Raw genomic sequence first — 20,200 nt, forward strand, 5'->3', positions numbered from 1 at the left:
TTAGTCTCTAAGGTGCCACAAGTACTCCTTTTCTTTTTGCGAATACAGACTAACACGGCTGCTACTCTGAAACCTATCTTTGTAGAATGCTCAGTTATGTGGACTCAGCAAAACCTTTAGATCCTAGAAACACTAAATTCTTAGTGCTAAGTGCTACAACACTTCAAAAGGGAAATGCAAAAAAAAAACCACTACTGGCAGTGGAGAATGGGGGGGGCTCATGAGTGGGGAACGTCAGCCTTATGAAGAGAAGCCACAGCTCTCTCCCATACCCACTTCCTAGTTTTCTCTTTTCTCCCAACATAACTGCAGGAGAACAATGACTTTCATGAGTTAAAGGTAAACAAAAGGTTCTTGAACAAGCTTTGAATAGGAGGCTATAGACTAAGTATCAACAATGGACCTGATTCTCAGCTGTATCCCAGCCCCCTTCACGCTGCTCCAGTGACCTGAAGTGGCAGCAAGCCTGGCAGAAATGGCCTTTAGAGAATTACACCCTGCCTGCCCCAGGACAGTTCTATGCCACTATTTCCTTATAGGCCCCAGTGTAGGAAATGTCAGGACAGAGATGGAGTGTAACCAGAGCATGCTTGTGCTGTGGTTATCATCAGGTACTGAATTGCCCCTACGGGGCATATCTATTGCAGCTGGAGGCTGAGTAGACATGAGATGGCTAAATTTCAACGGACTGAACAGGCCTTCAGACAGTCTACACTAGAAGTCTGCACTAGAGCTAGTCTACACTAGTATCTCTGGTGAAGATACTCTATGCCAACAGGAGAGAGCTGCTCCCACCAACATAGCGCTGTCCACACTGACACCACTCAGGGTGAGGAGGCCTATTCATGCTCCTGAGCAACATAAGTTATAGCGACATAACCTGTAGTGTAGACAAGCCCTTAGAATACAAGGGGTGCAAGTAGAATTTGTACCTGTTTTTGGCATGTCCATTCTCCATTCATTAAGGCCTATATATTTTAAATGAGTATTTAAAATATAAAATTGGTTTGTTTCTTACCTTCCAAAGTTTTACCCAGCAAGTGTCACACCTCCTAAAAGCAAAGCATTTTCTTGCATTATTACAATAACATTTTCATATAGTATCTTTTACATACTCTCAAAACACTTTTACAGTTAAATGAAAGTAACTAGAAAAGGGGAAAATATAACTTTTAATTTTAACAGGTATTAACTATGGGGATATACCTCCAGAAGAGACTTAAAAATAGCTGAAGTTGAGGTGAAAAGATACACAAGGCTGTTCTAAACCCAAGGAGCTGCAAATGTGGTTCTTATCTACATTAGCAAATTTCTTATCCGTTGTTCAGCGGCTTCTGTGCTTCCAGTGCATAGACCAATATAGACCACATGCATGCATATTTTTAAAAAACTATATCATCAAATGCCAAAGTGGCTAGATTTTATGGAGGGGCAGAGGAGACCAGTGCTAAGATAAGTGAATAAAGGAAAGAGAGAGCATGTGAGGTCGTTAACAGTAAATCAATAGAAGGCTTTGAAATCAAGATCCAAGTTAGTCAATGGGGTAATTCTGTTGAAGTGAGTAGATGGAGTTACTTCATGGATGATTTAGGCCATAGAGGACATTTTTTTCCACTATGCACTGAAACAGATGAGGATCTAGTAGTATCTGTGATGAGTATAGGGTTACACTTGTTTTAATGACAGGTTTCAGAGTAGCAGCCGTGTTAGTCTGTATTTGCAAAAAGAAAAGGAGTACTTGTGGCACCTTAGAGACCAACAAATGTGTGAGAAAGTAGACAGAAGCATTCTGCACAACCTGAAATCTATCAAACCTACACTATTTGTAAATAATAGAGCATTCCTTTTGCATTTAAACTATTTTTTAAAAGTTTACTCACATTTATTTTTAACTACCAGACTGTAGATGTTTCATTTTGTTAGATACACATTTACATTTGTGTAGTCATTTGTCATTAATAAAATCAACTACTTTTATTTTAAAATAGTGAATTTTCATAGCTTTCAATTCTTTACAGATAAATACACTTTGACAAAAGATTTTTTTAAAATTAAATTATTGCTATATTGTATATATATTTGAATTCCTTTCAAATGTATTATGATAAATATGGCACAAGTGAAATATAAATGGAAAAAAGACTGTCCTTTAATATTAAAGATATAACAAATGTCAAATTTCACCTACAAACACAAGCCCTTCATCTGCAGGGGAGCTACATATGCACCTGTGAGGTCAGCACTTTCCACCCCTCCCAAAAAATAAAAGTTATTGCATTTAAATATTTTAAAATATAACATGTTTTCAGAGTATAGATTTTTTCAAAGCCAGAACAGGTTGGGTATGACCAAAAATCCAACAGATCTTTGGAGTTTATTGAGGAAGGGGGCTCAGTCCAGTTGTTGGTGAAAATGTGTACGTCATAGGAAAACATCAGAATTGGCAACCATGTTGATAGTTTCAGCAGTCTAAAGACTGCATGGGAACCGAAGCTGAACTACCTTCCCTATTCCTTGAGATGGTCCCCGTGGAATAGGCCTAAGCGACCAGTCTGGATGGGAAGAAGCTTGTACTGCTATTGGTTGTGGTGCATTTATTTTTACAGACAGAGTCTTTCACTCTCCAGAGATTTTGTTCAGGAACCCCAAAATACACTGAAAAAGACCTTTGCGGAGGGTGCCCATGTGGTGGCGAGGGAGAGCCTTCGTTTTCATATTTGCAAGCAGACCGTTGCACAGGAAATCCATTTCAACTTTAGTAATGAGGTGGGCCCATACCAATGCCAGGAGTGCCAGTTCCCTCATTCAGGGCCCGGCTGAATGATTCCAAGAGGACCAATTTCAAGTCTCTCCTGACTTTTCCAGATGGTTCCACTGAATGCCCACCATTTTCCATGTTTAAAAAAATAAATTAATATCTAACATTTCACATTTTCTCCACAGAGACATTATTCCCCCCCCCCATGATTTACATTTAAAACATGCTGACACCCCCTACCCCCTTGAGCTCAACCACCACCCACTCCCTGCCTCTCACAGGTAGTGCCTTTTATTGCAGGAGAAATACCCCAGCCTCCTCTTAGGGACACCCTGCCTTTCTTACAGCAACAGCCCACCCTCCTGCCCTCTGCTTAGCCCACCGCCCTTCACAGGGGCACTGGCTACTGTCTAGTTACAGGGGCAGTTGCCCCCCCCCCAAATACTGTCATACAGAGATAGTACCTCTAGTTCCAGCACCTATAGGTGAGGCTGCACCCCCTGGCTTTGATTTCCATCAGACAAGGGTTTAGTTTTGTTCAATGGCTTTCAGCGCCCTCCCCCGCACCATACACACTAAAAATTGTTCCAGCACGGCTGGCCTCACCCCACCTTCCCCATTCTTACCTCTAGCCCCATCACGGGCTAGCCTTTGCCACCCTGCCCCCTCTATCCCCTCAGGATGGGCCCCAACCTCCCCTACAGGGCCTTCCGCTCACGCTTCCACTGCTGCTGCCCCTTTAGCTTTTCTCAGACTGGGGACCGTGCTACTCCCCCCACACCATGCCAAAAATCAACCCGACATGCCACATCCAGCCCCCCCTGAAACTCCTTCAGGCACCCACGGGAACTGAACCCGACCTGCCCGAGGTTGCTCTCGTGATAAAATTCCAACTTGACCCACCATTGGCTGAATACAGCCACCTGCCAGCCAATGGGAAGTTGGGCTAACTAACCTGTCTTCCTTCCCCCTCCCCTGTGATAGGTCAATTAAGATGACTGATTGACAGCCACTTGGTCCAATAGAACTCCTTCCTGATTAGCGGCCTTGAGTGGGCGGGACCTGACCCAGCGCTCAAACAGCTCTGTGGAGTAAACAAAGCTCCGCAGAGCTTCCCGCCAGCCCCGCGTCAACTCCACGCTGCTATTGGCTGAACAAATGGGCAGACCATTTTTGCCCAATGGGGTGATGCGTTGCCTCGAGGGACAGGGGCTGGCCTGGGTGGGAGATTGTCCCCGTTCAGCCCCTGGCCCTCAGAGAGGTGATGTTTTTTGGTTCCACTCTTATGGTATAAACCCTCCCAAACAACCCGCTCTCTGGCTCCACCCTACTAGCCAGCGCTGGCCCAGCCGTGTCCTGCTGAGGGCCGGCTTCCCTCATGGCCCAGGCCGGTTCCCCCCTGCCTCATACTGTACACCGTATTACACACCCACCCCACTCGCATCAGCTCAACTAGTTCTCAGGCTCGCGCACGCACACATCCTCACTCCAAAGGGCAAATGGGACATCCCCCCAATGCAGCCAGCTCTGGGGTGGAGGACAGCAGCAGGCAGCCAACACAACTGTACATCTTGCAACAACCTGAGGGAGGGGCAATTTAGCCAATACGTCATTGCCCATGTGTAACAGTTGCAGAGGGTCAACTGGAGGGAGAGGGAAGGAAAGTGGTGATGGTATTTGCCCTGCTCCACATACAAAACTAACCGCACCACTTTCTCTCGCCTCCAGGAGATGCTGCTCTCGGTAGATGGTTATAACACCTGCACAATTAAGTCAACTTTATTTCACACTATACATATGACTAAATTGAAGAGATTTTTAAATGGACGTGTGCACAGTAACATGATTGTAAGAAAACCCGTTCCTCCCTTTAAAGGTGGTCTTAAGTGAAACATTTTAAAAAAGAAAGCTGCTTAAAGTGGGCAGCCCTTTCTACACTTTTTAATTATTTTCTCAAAATACAATGGAAGAAGAGAAGGGTACTGAACACAGTATTAACCTTTCCTTGTTATAGTACAATAGACTCTTCTTTTTTGAGGTAGTGGGCAGTGGGGTTCGTTAGGGTGATGTCCCAGTTTTATAGGGACAGTCCTCATATTTGGGGCTTTGTCTTATATAGGCAACTATTACCCCCAACCCCCATCCCAATTTTTCACATTTGGTGCCTGGCCACCCTTGTTCTGACATGCTATACTGAGCCTAACAGAGACAACTGCAGATAAGATGTTACTGATACCTGTCGGTGATTTGCTCCTTCCCTCTTTCAAACGTCCCACTTCCTATGCTGATAATAAAAGGAGAGCTAGTAAGCGGTCATTTCAAAAAGATGACAAATTATCCTGCTTGGGTCCCTATATGCAGTAATGTTCAAACAGCAAAGGACCATCACTCGCACAGTTAACTTGTACACTACTGTGAAAGATACAGGTCCCAATTCTAGTTTGCCCCTGGCAGCATGAAGGTGCCTTAGAGTTGCTGAAAATATAATTTACTCACTCCTGCCCCCCCAAAAAAACTCCACTTGCTGTAATTATTCTCTTTCTCCTCCCCACTAACACACCCACAACCATTCCTTGCTAGTAAAGGCCAACCCAAAATATACGTTAGCATTTAAAGAAAGACAAAGGAACTTCCGCACTGTTTACATGCGAGGTCTCAGAACTGTATAGCACAATGAAGAAAGGTGAAGTTTACACACACTTCTCCGCAGGAAAGGTGTTCAGTCATAGTTTGCCTCCTGCATGACAATGAATTGTCCTACAGTGGAGGAATGTTCTGTACTGTTTCTACGGTCTTAAGAAAGAAGTAGCCAGTTTATTGACTGCCATCACGGGAACAGGAGAGAAGTGCACTTCATATTCCAAGATCTAATTGTTCTGGGACATGCAGATCCTGGTATACTCCGTTCTACCCCAGAAATGGTGAATGCAGCCTCTGCTTGTGGGAAGGGCAAGAGGAAACACTAGTACTGTACTGCACTCACATGGACACATGCTTCATTACAGTAGGAGTTCACCAGTGTTCTATGGAGGAGATATAGCACCACCTATTGGCATCTTTTCACTTTAAAACAGACAGATAAAGATGACTTTTATCATGGTAAATCCTTTCGTTAGGCCAGACTAGCAGCAGAGATCTCAAGGTATGTCTACACACCAACTAGAGACTTGTGGCTTACCTGTGCCAGCCGACTCAGGCTCGCAGAGCTCTGGGTGAGGGGCTGTTTCACTGCTGTGTAGACTTCCAGGCTTGGGCTGAGGCCCAGGCTCTGGGACCCTGTCTAGTAGGGGGATCCCAGAGCCTGGGCCCCAGCCTGAAAGTCTACAGAGCAATGAAACAGCCCCACAGCCTGAGCCCAAGTTGGTTGGCATGGCCCAGCCATGGGTTTTAGTTTGCTGTGTAGACATGCCCTTGGAGGCTTTAAATAAAGTGAAACAGAGATGCCACTTTGGAATGAGCAAATTAAAATCTATATCAAAGCAGTGCAAAACAGAGGAGACGTAGTTTCTCTAAAAGAAGGCAAAAAAGTGTTCAGATCTATGACAATCTAGTCTTCTCCCGCTCCTGCTAACTCAATAAAATAATATTTTTGGCTAATAAAAATAACCCCCTTTTGATTTCCCCACCTACATCAAAAGGAACCCAGTTCCAATGCTGGCCTTTAAAAATCAATATAAAGTATCAGTGCTACTGAGAGACTCCCTACAAATCCCTTTCTTTTTCACCAGAGAAACCTAGCTCTCTTTTCAAGATATGCAGTTCCTAGCCTGGTTCACCATCCTCAGAGTAAAATCATAGGTGGCTATTCCCTGTGATTCCTCCTCCCAGCTGATTGAGCATCTTGTTGGCTCTAAGTATTACAATACATTTATAGCCAATTGTTCCATTATTTCCAGACAGATGACAGAGTTTGTGTGGGACCTTTGCCAGTAATGACAAGTATTCACTCCTTTCAGCAGTTTTCTTCTTGTTTTATATATCGATGATCACAAACACTTCTGGAGTCTCTTCTTCATAGATCTGCATTGCTGAATAAGTTATTGCCTTGACCTCAGTACCCTAGAGGGAATGTGCACAGCAAATTAGAGTTTGTAAACCATGAGCCCCAGCAGTGGCTCTGTATGAATCACAGCAATACATGAATATTTACTGGCTTTCTGGGAATGCTACTCAATTTACAGTAGTTTTCAAACCGGGGTATATGCACCCCTAGGTGTATGTGAGCTCTCGTTGGGGGGGGTACATAAGAAAAATCCTGTAGTGACAGACAATGCACTTTATTTAGTACAGAGATTTTCAAACTGTGGCGGGATGCCCCCTAGGGGTGTGTGGAAGAACATTTGGGGATGAGCGGGGACACCAGGTGGCTTGGGCCAACGATGCCAGGCAGCTCAGGGAGGGAGTGCCACCTCCACCCCCTGCCTGACTTCTGTGAAAACCTCCAGAAGCTGTTGCTAAATGGAAGGCAGAAATTGGGGAGGGGCACATGATCCCACGTACCCTTCCCCACCTATGTCAGATAGGGGCATACAGTAGAGTATATTATTTTGAAAGGGGTACAGAGCCTAAAAAGTTTGAAAACCGCTTAGTTTAAAAAAAAAAAGACTCCTTCCCCAGAAGCACAGCTGTGCTGCACTTGTTAGGAGTGTAAAGGTTGAGACATCACCATGTAGTAACTGGTCTAGATCAGTGACTGATGGGAAAGTAGCAGAACAAAGTTACTTTCTGCACAACACCAACTCCCATCAACTAGCCACAACAGAACACCACAGTTTGGGTGATGTGGGATGGAATCAGGAAGGATTATATTAGTTTATTACTGAATCTCTAGAGAATTTACAACAGAACAACCTAATAACTGTAATGCCAGTGTAAGCACCCTGACTTTGGATTGGTCTGCATTTCATTGGCTCAACTAGACAACGGACTTCTCATTGCTGCTAGCTCATGAGTGATCACCCAGACACTCAACGGTTTCAGGAGTACTAATTGCTGCATTCACAAACGGCAGTTAGTGAGCAAGGGCTTTGGTATCAGAGGCAATACTGGCATCTAATTACACAGAAAAGTTTGTAACTGGCTCTCTTAATAACTTAGGAGAAAAGCCTTAGTCATACCCATGAAACTGTAAGATGCAGAGCAATTGTTACATACCTGAGGGTGTTTGGGTAAAGAGAACTCTTCCCCCCACCTTAGGGAACAAACAAAAAACAAACCCACAGATAAGTATGAGGAGATTGTTGAAACTTTGGTTTTATTCAACAACTATCATTGCTGGAATCACCAATGCAAGTGAGGAAATCCACTTTATGGCAAAGGTCAGATTAACTCTCCTCGTAGTTCTCTCATAGCGTAACTACTGAGGTGGTGTGGAGGATAGTTACTCCCTCAGAGAGCTGAGCCATCCCAGCAAATACACTAGTTATTAGTACCTTGTTTGTTTAAAATATATAAAAATCCTCCAGTTCCAGGCTTTAGCCTCTTGGACAATTTTACAAGCTATTAACAGAAAAAAAAAAAAAAGTAATTCAGGGAACAACATACTACACCCTCTCTAGTAGTTAAACATGTAATTCCCACTGTAGGGGAGAGAATGGCACACCATCCCTTGTGCTCCATGGAGGGGAATTTTTCCAACTAATTGCTGGAAAGGTCACTCCCATAAGCCAGGATTGCTAGAAGAGGTGTGGGTGGAAGAGAGAAAACATGCGGCCTAACCACTGGCTCAACCCATGACATAAAAGAATAGGGGTGGGGCTCTTCTACAGAATTCCTCTGATCTTGGGCAAGTCACTTAGCCTCTCACTGTCTCAATTCGCTGATCTGTAAAATGGGGATGATAGCAGTTCTACCCCTCACAGGGGTTTTGTGAGGATAAATATGTTATAGCCCGTGAGGCACTAAGATAAAGGGACCCAGAGAAGTATTTAAGATAGCTAGGAGAGAGAGGAGAACAAACAAAGCCCATTTTCCTTTCACTTATGCATTAGAGATTCACTCTTAAAAAGGATTCTATAGGGGAACTGTTAACAGGAGGATTGAAGTTATTCTGGTTCTTTCAAGTCTCCTCATGCAAGTACAATACACACAGTGCATCGTCAGCTACAACACTGAAAAGCTAATCCCCCCCCAAAAATCCACTGAATCATCAACATGTATAGATGTTGTCCAGTGGGAGTGAAACTGGGCATCTACGGCCTTTTCTAGATTAGGGCTACATCCACACCAGGAAAATGTATTAACTAACCACGTGCTAACATTCTAATCTTAATAAGGCTGCTATAGTTCAAACACTTTAAACTGGTCAAGATAAAACTTAAGGGGGAGCCTAAGGATTAACTCCATCAGGTTAACATGTTCTGAAGTACAACGGCTTTGTCTCAATTAGAATTTTAGAAGAGGTTAGTTAGACAGAGCTAGCTCAATCTAACCTCACACCTTTAAATCCTAGTCTAGAGAAGGCCTACAAAACAGAGAGATGTTGATTTGCCTACAGTCCCTGTATTGTATTAAGTAATTCCCTGAAGTTCTGGGCTCAGATTATTTTTATTTCCGGTCTGCTTCCAAGTCTTTGATAGCAACTGGCTGAAACGCATCAGAATAATAAGTAGCAGTTATACAGTTTTACAAACATTAGCTGATTAATCCTCATGAGAGAGAGCGCATGATAGATACTTAAATTTTATAGACACAGATAGAAGGACTTGCCCAAGGCCCCCCCACTCCTTCCTAGTCTTTATTCACTGGTTTTCAGAATTTCGCTTTTAAATGAGATGGTGTTGATTACTCACCCAATGGACCTTATTTTGTACCTCATTCGGTCAATGTGAAGCACTTTCACCTCCTGCAAGGAAAAAAAAGTCGCTATTAAGAGGACTTCTCATATTGATTTATACCACCGGATGAAGACTCCCAGTGAACATGCCTCAATACAAAGCCAATATTCACATCATCATCGGAACCTAAAGCCAGCGTTTGAGCAGCCTCAGAGACACACTGGTGTTCAGAATTCAGATGTACATAGAATAGTTATTACGGTATAATGGCACCTATTTATTAGCCTTTACAACAGCAAAACTAAGAGTATATGCCTTGCCTCTCCCTATCCTTGCGTCTACAATCCCCCCCGATGCGTTGGCGGGTCTAAGTGTTTTGTTGGTTCCATCTTTACTGCCCCAGATACTGCTGTACCTAGGGCAGGTATTGGTAGGGAATAGTCCTGTCCTGTAAGATGGAAGAGACTTACCCTGGGTACGAAGAACTGGTCAGCACTGAATTTATACAGCCACTCATTCAAGAAGTTATAGAGAAGAGAGAGCAGGTCATGTCCTACAGGATAGAAGCAGAGAGAGAAAATGAGCCCGGTCAACCGGGAGCCCGGTCAAGAACTTCCCAAACATTCTTTTAGTCCATATCAAAGGGGCAGTTTTCTGATGACAAAGTACTAGAAGATTCAGATTTCCTCCATGTAAATCTGGATTTAATAAATTGGTACCAATACTACATCTACGGAGCCAACTGAGATTGGCTCCTTAGATGTAGTACTGACCTTTTTATTTCAATGCACTTCTCTTTCAACGAGTTCATACAATAGGCTCATTACCTTCTTACCTTCTGCCTCCACTTCTATAGTATCCAAGGGTTCAACAGTCTCTGTATCTGTCATGTAGCCAAACATGGCCATAGCACACTGCTCAAATGTCTCTTCCAAGGTATCTCCCCAGGCATGTAACCTACAGACATCAGCATTACTCCATCATACAATAGTAACAAAGAAAGTGGGGGGGATGCAGATGAAAGATTGGGGTGCTAGTATAAGTGGGAAAGGAAGTGAATGCAGAGAAGTGCAGATCTGCCATTACCTATGAATAGGGCATTTGGGAAGAAAATTAGGGAAGCACTGTTGAAATACTGCAAGAGGAAAGGAGCTTCCTTTTGGAGGGACAGAGTGGGAAAGTAGAAAATACTTTACTAAAAGTGATGTCCTTCCTAAATATGGACAGTTGGCATGCATGGACCACTTAGAAATAAGAGGTAGACCACTTGGAAATAAGAGGTAGCATGAACATCTGAGGTTGAAGAGAAGAGACAAGGAGCTGAAGAATTAAAACACCTCCATGTAGCTTAGACTTATTTCAGGAGCACTTTAGGCATACCTTTGTGACATTCTGTACCTTGGGGGAGCATCCTGTAACCCCCCATATTCCTCATCTGTATATAATTGTGATATTACATATAAAACATGCCTTGTAAGGTATCGGGGGAAGATTATGATCTGCTGAAAGTCATTTCTCTATGCATTAATGATATACATATATGGAGGTGAAGTTATGAGAATTGTGTTGTATGGTTGTCACTAAAACATGCTGTAAATTGGGGAATTAGCCAGATGATAGCTCGCCAGAGGAAACAGCAAGGAAAGTAACCAACACCCGGGCAGGATGTCAATCAACCCATCAACTACCATTGTCCAGCAAGGGAGCAACAATTCAATGACTCACTTGCATGAGGTCACACCAGAGGAATTGCTCAACCTTGCCTGGAGACTCAGCAGTGCCCTGAGACATGCCTGGACTTGTGTCCTACAACACAGGGGGCCCAGGCTTGGCCTTTTACTCCTTCACCCACCTACGCTGCAAGCAACAAGGACACTCTGAAGACTCCAACTGAGGGGACTGGTCCAGATGTCAAGGGTGAAATCTGTGTACTATGAACTGCAATATCCAGTGGGGTGAGAAAGACTCCTTAATTTAGTTGTTGCCCAGTCTAATAGGGTTCAGAGTTTAGACCGCATGTTTATATTTTATTTCTGTTGGTAACTAACTGACATTTTGCCTATCACTTAAAATCTATCTTTTGTAGTCAATACATTTGTTTTACTGTTTATCTTTACCAGTGAATTTGCCTGACGTGTGTGATAAATCTGCTCAGGTTTTGCAAAGGCTGGTGTATGTACACTTTCCATTGATGAAGTATTGAATCCGTTACTAAATTTGCACTGCCCATTTTGAGCAGTGCAAGACGGTATATTCCTGAGGTCCAGTGCTGGGAGCTCCTGGCTCAATGCTGTCACCCCACCAGCTCCTGAGCCCAGGCCCCAGTCTGTCCCCCCAACTAGCTATTCTGAACCCTAGTCTGTGACCTCCTAGCACCCCTGTGTGCCCCACTCTCTGTCCTAACCTGGCTCTGCAGGCAGGGTGCAATGATGAACTTCTACTCCTGGGGGAATTCTGCGCCACTGTGCATGCACCGAAAATTCATTCTGCCCTAGAAGTGCTGCAGTTCCATCTTTTGCCCACCAGAGGCTGCTGTGGCACCAGAACAGCCAGCTGTGTTCAGGTGCTGTTGGCTGTTCTGGTGCCACAGCAGCCTCTGGTGGGCAAAAAGTGGAATTGCAGCACTTCTGGGGCAGAATGAATTTTGGGGGAGGGGGGAAATTCTGTGTATGCACAGTGGTGCAGAATTCCCCCAGGAGTAAATTTCTGTGTGTAACCTCACTAAGATTAATGCTTCTATCACATTTGATGTAAATCAGGAGTAATTGTGAAGTCAACAGGGTTGCATCTATGTAAACTGATGTGAGAGGAGAATTGGGCCAAATATATCCCCTTTGAGCTTATGGAATGCATACCTAAGCATGCTGGGATGCAGGGGTGCTGGAACTAGGGGTGCTGGAGGTGCAGCAGCACCCTCTGGCTTGAAGTAGTTTCTATCATGTACAGGTTTTACAGTTTTGTTCAATGGCTTTCAGCACCCTCACTATAAAAGTGATTCCAACACCACTGCTGGGATGCTAGATATTCTTTGATTCATTTAAATGATATGGTTTCTCTTGGGAGGGCATGGGGGGATATATTTATCTATTTCTCTTTTGATAAGTTTGTAATGGGTTCCTCAGGGTGCAGCCTGGGACTGTGGGACCGCTGTGCCCCCTAAACTCTCCAGCCTGGGCTGTCTCTCATAATGCCTTGCTAGTGACCAGCAGCAAACCCCTCTAGGAGCTGTGATCACTCAGCACAACCTCATGTGGAGCCCCACAGCCAGCTAGATTGCATGAATGCTCCCAGAGCCATTCATGAATCACACAGGAAAAGGCACCAGTCAAATCCCTCTAGCTGAATGGGAATTGGGATGCAAGGCCACATGGGGACGGGGGAGAAGGGCTGCAAGGACACAAGGATGGGGAAGAAGGCTGCAGAGACCCATGGGGATGGGAGGTGTGGGGAGATGGACAGATGTGCCCGACTGAATGAGAGAGGATTTGGGTCAGCAAGGGTTTGCATGAGGGAGGCGTCCAAACTCCTTTACAATCCAGCCTACCCCTCGCCCCCCAAAACAAACAAACTGTTCCATACTTCTTCCAGCCATATCCAACAACCCTCCAAGTTCACTTCAGGCTCCTTCCCTCTCCCTCAGCTCCTCAGTTACCCCTGATTTCCCCAAGCCTTTGTACTGCTTCTGACTGGTGCAGGAAATACAGTTCTGTATTAAGAAAAGAAGTACTTGAGGCACCTTAGAAACTAACAAATTTATTTGAGCATAAGCTTTCGTGAGCTACAGCTCACTTCATCGAGTTCTACTTCTACTCACTACTCTGAGTTCTGTATTGTAATTTAAATTAATTACTCAAAGTTCTGTGCTAATATGCCTAGTAAGGAATCGGTTTGTCAAAAAAAAAAATTACCAGAATCTTTTTTTGGTTACAGACAAACTTGCTGACAGATATTTTGAAATCAATTACCAAAATAATTGAAACTGGCATGATTATACTGTGATATTTTGACAAATAAAATATGCAGAATATCAAAATATTGTGCACAGAATTTAATTTTTTGGCATAGAATTCCCGCAGGAGTAGAAATTGCAGCTGTAAATACTCACTGCACATCAGCTGTGTGATCCAGATCTGAGGGAGTAGAAGAAGAATAGTTATGAGATCATCATGGTGGTTTAAAAATAAGCAATAATATGGAAGAAAATGTCAGGCCCTGTTAATAACAAGGTAATTTTTTGTGCTTGTTTTGACACTGAAACTCCAGTTAGTGTGTTAATCTGATTAATTAATAATGACATTGTAAAAGATTTAATTCAGTGTCATCAACACATGTTGACAGAACAGGTTTTTAAAAGAAAACCACAAAAAGCTAACTTGTTTCCAGTGAAACCACCGATAACATGGTACAATTCAGGGCAGCTGCAACAGTGTTCCCCTTTTGTGGTCCACCAAGGGCACCCACTCTTACACCTCCAGCTCCCAGCCATCACCTCTCCTGGGGAGAGACCCGCATCTCTCTCCCCTTCCTGAGTGGGGTTTTTCCAGGTGGCACAATTCCCTGCCTACACGGTGTTATTACCAGCAAGTCAGGCTGCCTAAATAGACTAGGGTCTGTGATTTGCTCTCATCCCAGAAGCTACAGCCAGCTTAACTGCGCACAGTTATGTTCTTACACAACTCTTTCTAAGTAAGCACTTTTACTCTTAAGGTGAAAGCATTACACAGAAAGACACAATTAAAAACAAATTCTACACATGCGATAATAAGTTTACCAAAGATCATCCCCACCCCTACTCCAGCAGAGGCTCTGGTAGGAGTTAGTCCTTCAAACCCCCCAAAATGTTTTGTGGTTACAAGTTCTTAACAGCTTCAGCTCAGTACAAGCACACCCATGCATAGGTCAGTCTTTCCTTTATGCAGCCAAGTTGTCTAACTGTATCCACTATTTTTTAAAATCAGTTTTTATTGATTAAAATGCTATTCTAGGCCATTCCAGCTTTTATCCACCTCCAATTAATCCATTCTTCGGGTCAGCTCGTCAACATTCAGCCCCTCCCTGTGCTTGTACTCTGACTCCCACTTGCAGAAGTCAAGCACAGACCACGTAACCAAGTTAATTTTACAATTAAAGTGTACTCCCACCTCCACTGTAGGCATAATACCCCAGAGAGGACTGAGCTGAATAAGAAAAAAGCAGCTGGTGGTACAGAATGTATTTTGCTGCTTGCATACAACAAGGTGTGGTGGTGTAATTGATAACAATATTCTGCACCATAATTTTGAAGCATAATGTTGACGGATCAGGACCTGATACAAGAAGTTGGGGAGAACTTAAGAATGGCCATACTGGGTCAGACCAAAGGTCCATCTAGCCCAGTATCCTGTCTTCCGACAGTGGCCAAAGCCAGGTGCCCCAGAGGGAATGAACAGAATAGGTAATCATCAAGTGATCCATCCCTTATCGCTCATTCCCAGCTTCTGGCAAACAAGAATCTAGGGACACCATCCCTGCACATACTGGCTAATGGCCATTGATGGACCTATCCTCCATGAACTTATCTAGTTCTCTTTTGAACCCTTTTTTGAACCCTATAATCTTGACATTCACAACATCTTCTAGCAAAGAGTTCCACAAGTTGGCTGTGCTTTGTGTGAAGAAATACTTTCTTTTGTTTGTTTTAAACCTGCTGCCTATTAATTTCATTTGGTGACCCCCTAGTTCTTGATTTAGGAGAAGGAGTAAGTAACACTTCCTGATTTACTTTCTCCACACCAGTCATGATTTTATAGACCTCAATCATATCCCCCCTTAGTCGTTTCTTTTCCAAGCTGAAAAGTCCCAGTCTGATTAATCTCTCCTCATACGGAAGCTGTTCCATCCCCCTAATAATTTTTGTTGCCCTTTTCTGAACCTTTTCCAATTCCAGTATATCTTTTTTGAGATGGGCCAACAACATCTGCATGCAGTATTCAAGATGCAGGCGTACCATGGATTTATATAGAAGCAATATGATATTTTCTGTCTTATTATCTATCCCTTTCTTAATGATGCCCGACATTCTATTTGCTTTTTTGACGGCTGCTGCACGGAGTGAATGTTTTCAGAGAACTATCCACAATGACTCCATGATCTTTTTCTTGAGCGGTAACAGCTAGTTTAGACCCCATATTTTATATGTATAGTTGGGATTATGTTTTCCAATGTGCATTACTTGGGATTTAACAACATTGAATTTCATCTTCCATTTTGTTGCTCAGTCACCTAGTTTTGAGAGACCTTTTTGTAGCTCTTCACAGTCTGCTTGGGACTTAACTATCTTGAGTGGTTTTGTATCATCTGCAAATTTTGCCACCTCACCGTTTACCCGTTTTTCCAGATAATTTATGAATATGTTGAATAGGACTGGTCCCAGTAGCAGCTCCTTGGGAACACCACTATTTGCCTCTCTCCATTCTGAAAACTGATGATTTATTCCTACCCTTTGTTTCCTATCCTTTAACCAGTTATCAATCCTTGAGAGAACCTTCCCTCTTATCCCATGACAGCTTACTTTGCTTAAGAGCCTTTGGTGAGGGACCTTGTCAAAGGCTCTCTGAAAAATCTAAGTACACTGTATCCACTGGATCCCCCTTGTCCACATGCCTGTTGACTCCTTCAAGAATTCTAGTGGATTGGTGAGGCATGATTTCTCTTTACAAAAAACAAAAAAACAAAAAAAAACCCACATGCAGACTCTTCCCCAACACTTGATTCCCACTGACACTAGTAACTCAGAGGATCAGGCCCTAAATGCCTTCAATTACATGGCAGCTCCCTAGTATAGCTGCACTTTGTAAGGCATTAGGTTTACATTTGAAAGTGTCATTAAAAAATAAAATTCCAAACCTGTGCAGTTAAAGCAGAAACATGAACAGTCAAAAATATTGGTCATCAGCCACTAACTGATCCAAAAAAAGTGTATACATGCACTGTACAATCCATTGCAGATAGATCTCTTTGTACAGAGTAGTCCAGTGAAAGAGTTAACAAGTTGTGCTCTGCGCACTTACAGTGGAAGATGCAGACATTAGGCCCGATCCTACAAATACTGCCCGTCAGCCCCTAGAAGTGGAGACAGCTGCTGAGTGAACAGCACTCTTGAAAATCTGACCCATAATTCTTACTACCTTTAGTAGTCCCATTGACTTACACCTAGTGTTAGCGTGATCACACCCAAGATGGCACAGTTTCTCCATTTTATTATTGCCAGTGCAGTATGCTCCAAATCCTGATTCCTCCTTAAGATTCTGAAAGTCAATTTTAAGCAAAACCTTTCTCTTTCTTAAAAGGCTTTTACAGCTAGGTTTTGGGACGTGTGTGTCAATAAGGGTTTTAAGAGAGGACAGTGCACTTAACAAATAAAGAGTATGATGACCCTAAGTAACAAAATCTAATTGAGAGCAAAGTTAAGGGACAAAAGTAAGTGAGCTAGCACTTGAATGAAAACGTTAGTTATTTAAATCAATAGGGGAAACCTAGAATTGGTGTATCAGTGTTGTTGCATTGTCAAACAACATAAATTATAGAACCGAATTTCAAAGCAAAGATTAACACAGTCTATACCTCCTATCTCTAGCTAGGACAGATTTCTGCCAGCTCTTATGAGATATTAAAAGGTGTTTACTGCATCAACACAGCAAACAAGTGATGATGACTAGATGTCTATGACAGTTTCTTCTTTTCCCTCAAGGCTGAGAAGTGTCATGTGTCCGGTATATTCTGCAGGCTTAGTGCACAAGCCTTTTCTGTTCATTTATAGCTTTTAAGCAGCCAACACCCTAATATGTGGCATTAACTTCTAAACCATTAAGAAGGATTACAAAACGAGGAACCCACAATATAAAATGGATCTTAAATTATGTAATATTAATTCTTTAACACACATGAAATTTTCTACATCCACAATTTAGGGATCTAGAATTTAAGTCAACTCACAGTAATAAAAAAGGAGTGTGAAATTGTTTGAGACTGATCTAAACTTAGGTCTAAAATAAGTAACATGCCATAGATCATTACAGCTGAAAACCACCCTCTTGGTTCCATAATCACTTACCTGCTTTGTGAATAGTTTCCCTACCAACTATCTCTGACAAACAACAACTACAGAGTCTAACTCATTTCAGCCAGAGAATAAAAATCTTCTCTGATTACATAAGGAAGATTGGCTCCATTTTGACAGGTGGAATATGCTGCTGTCATTAGGCTATACTAAATTTAAGAGCTGAACAAGTCCTGAAATATATGTTAATAAATTACACAAACTACTCTCCCAAATGGGCACAGCCTAAATAAAACTGCAGTTAGACCCAGGTTGCTTCCTGTAAGTGCCTAAAGCTATTAAATCAAGGCAGGAAGGAATTCCTAGGGAGGGAAGGGGGAAAAAGCCCAGGCAAAAGTCTTAAAGCAGCAGATTAAACACATAATGCAAAAACAAAAACAGAAGAACATGTAGTGAAGAAGATAGAAAAAATACATTACCCAGCTGAGATCTCAAGCATTTGTTTAGAGCTTAGGAGGAGTGTTTCTCTGGATGCTTTTGATGAATAAGTCATTGTATATTTATTTACATCACAGAAAGGCACAAAATAATTCAACAAATTAGGAATCACAAACCCCGACAGTTAATTTACAGGCATGCACCCGCAATCTGAAAGTGAAAACAGCATGCAGCACCCGTGTATTAAGGAGACTCACCTTTCCACAGTCCCCCTCACCCCCACCCCATGTCCAGCACCCCATGGACTATGTCTGGACAAGGCTAGGAATACTCACACTCATATTTCTTATTGAGGGGTGGGTACTTGGCTTTAATGGCCTGCTGGCTCGCTGTCAGATTATAGTCCCTGTAGTTATCTGCCATGATCACTTTTGTGCACACTACTCACTTCCTGCTTTATAAAAATGGCCACCTCCTTCCAGGCTGTCAGGGAAGTTTCCACACGTGATGCTGGTGTTTAAAGAGAGAGTTCTCTTTTTGTCAGGCCAGTCTTTGAGGAGAATCAATAGCAATTTTGGAAGAGATCTTTCATTGTAACTAAATGTAGCTAGCACCACAACTGTAGGAGGCTATGGAACTTTGATATTTCAAATGTGCCTCTCTGAATTCCCATGCCACCAAATCCTTCATTCATGGGGGAAATTTAAACCTTGATTCTGCAAAGATTTTACATGTGCGTTTAACTTTATGCGCTATGAATAGTGAACATGAATGGTGGGTAAAGTTAAGCACGTGCATAAGTCTTTGCAGATTGGGGGCCAAAACTTGTTAACTCCTTGGAGCAGGAATAATGTCTTCCTTTATGTTCTGTACACCCCAAGCATGCTATCAATGCTCCATAAATAATAGAACGATATTAAAACCAAAGTAACTAGTCAGTTGTATAGGAGGCCTGCCTGAGCTTGCAAGTGTCAATGCTTTCAACTCCCCCTGAAGTTAATGGCATCTGAGGGTATTCAGCACTTTACAGAACTATGCCCAGTGTGCATATAGTAATCTAAACATAGATACGTTACAAAACAAGCCCCTATAAAGCCCACCAAAATCACAGCAGCTGGCACAAATGCAGACTCTGTAGCTCTCAACCATGTCACTACAGCAGATAAAAGTGAAATCTGTTCTTTAGGGCAGCAACTGTTTGTTGGGCCCCAATCCTGAAAACACATGCAAATGCTTAAGTCAATGGGGCTCTGAATAGGATCTGGTCCCTAGTGAACAAGGTTGTCAGGTCCCAATGAAGAGTATAAGTTTCCTAAAATCAACCTGTTTGCAGTTTCTTCAGACTTTCAAGCCAGGTTTTAATTTGAAAGGTAAATGGAAATAAACTTCAGGACCAGAAAACACATATCAACCGCAGGTTCTGTAACCAGGTATTTGTCCCCCAACTGTATCTTCCCCTTCCCCACAGAGTGACCAGCCTTGCTCTTTCCTTAAATTGCTTGCATGTGGAAGGAGCTATCTGCAGATAAATCCAATTAGCATCCTCAACAGCTGATGGAAATTGTACTGGTTCAAAACAGCATTGCCAGCTCTTGTGATTTTATCATGAGGGTCTCACAATGTGTAGGGTCTTCTTAAAGACCCAGGTTCTGGAATCATGATATTGCATGATACACCTCTACCCCGATATAACGTGACCTGATATAACACGAATTTGGATATAATGCGGTAAAGCAGCGCTCTGGGGGGACGGGGCTGCGCGCTCCGGCGGATCAGTGCATCAGCATGTCTGGCCCCGACACCCTGCTCTGAGCGGTGTGTTAAGGGTGCCGGGCCGGGGTCTAGGGGTTGGATAAGGGCAGATGGTCTCAGGGGCCGGTCAGGGGACAGGGAGCGGGGGGGGTTGGATGGTTTGGAGGTTCTGGGGGTGGGCAGTCAGGGGATGAGGAATGGGGGCGTTGATAGGGCATGGGAGTCCCGGGGGGCCTGTCAGGGGGCAGAGAGCAGGGGGGGTTGGATGGGTTGGAGGTTCTGAGGGGTCAGTCAGGGGTTGGGAAGTGACTATTAATAACAGAAATGTTTGAGGCCAAAGCAAGTTCGATATAACGCGGTTTCACCTATAACGCAGTAAGATGTTTTGGCTCCCAAGGACAGCGTTATATCGGGGTAGAGGTGTAATTTCAACTTTAA

The 20,200-nt window shown here is 43.2% G+C and overlaps 1 protein-coding gene across 4 annotated transcripts in view; it reads right to left on the reverse strand.

Moving 5' to 3' along the window:
• Window positions 1–18,487, reverse strand: part of ZBTB8OS (zinc finger and BTB domain containing 8 opposite strand) — a 52,531-nt gene extending 34,044 nt beyond the window's left edge. The window contains exons 1-7 of one of the 4 annotated variants that reach the window (XM_038377698.2): window positions 18,346–18,483; window positions 13,640–13,664; window positions 10,370–10,491; window positions 10,005–10,087; window positions 9,550–9,602; window positions 7,913–7,949; window positions 1,829–6,817 (exon numbers count right to left, since the gene is read on the reverse strand). In XM_038377698.2, the coding sequence (XP_038233626.1) occupies window positions 6,731–6,817; window positions 7,913–7,949; window positions 9,550–9,602; window positions 10,005–10,087; window positions 10,370–10,491; window positions 13,640–13,664; window positions 18,346–18,433 (495 nt within the window). In that variant the 5' untranslated portion in view covers window positions 18,434–18,483 and the 3' untranslated portion in view covers window positions 1,829–6,730. Of the gene's footprint in view, window positions 1–57; window positions 1,053–1,828; window positions 6,818–7,912; window positions 7,950–9,549; window positions 9,603–10,004; window positions 10,088–10,369; window positions 10,492–13,639; window positions 13,665–18,345 lie in introns of those variants that run through there. The other 3 variants (XR_006278220.1, XM_043505969.1, XM_043505968.1) reach the window with 3 other exon arrangements.
• Window positions 18,488–20,200: the final 1,713 nt, after the last annotated feature.

Source organism: Dermochelys coriacea, chromosome 19 (genome assembly GCF_009764565.3).
Source record: "Dermochelys coriacea isolate rDerCor1 chromosome 19, rDerCor1.pri.v4, whole genome shotgun sequence".
Classification (NCBI taxonomy): Eukaryota; Metazoa; Chordata; order Testudines; family Dermochelyidae; genus Dermochelys; species Dermochelys coriacea.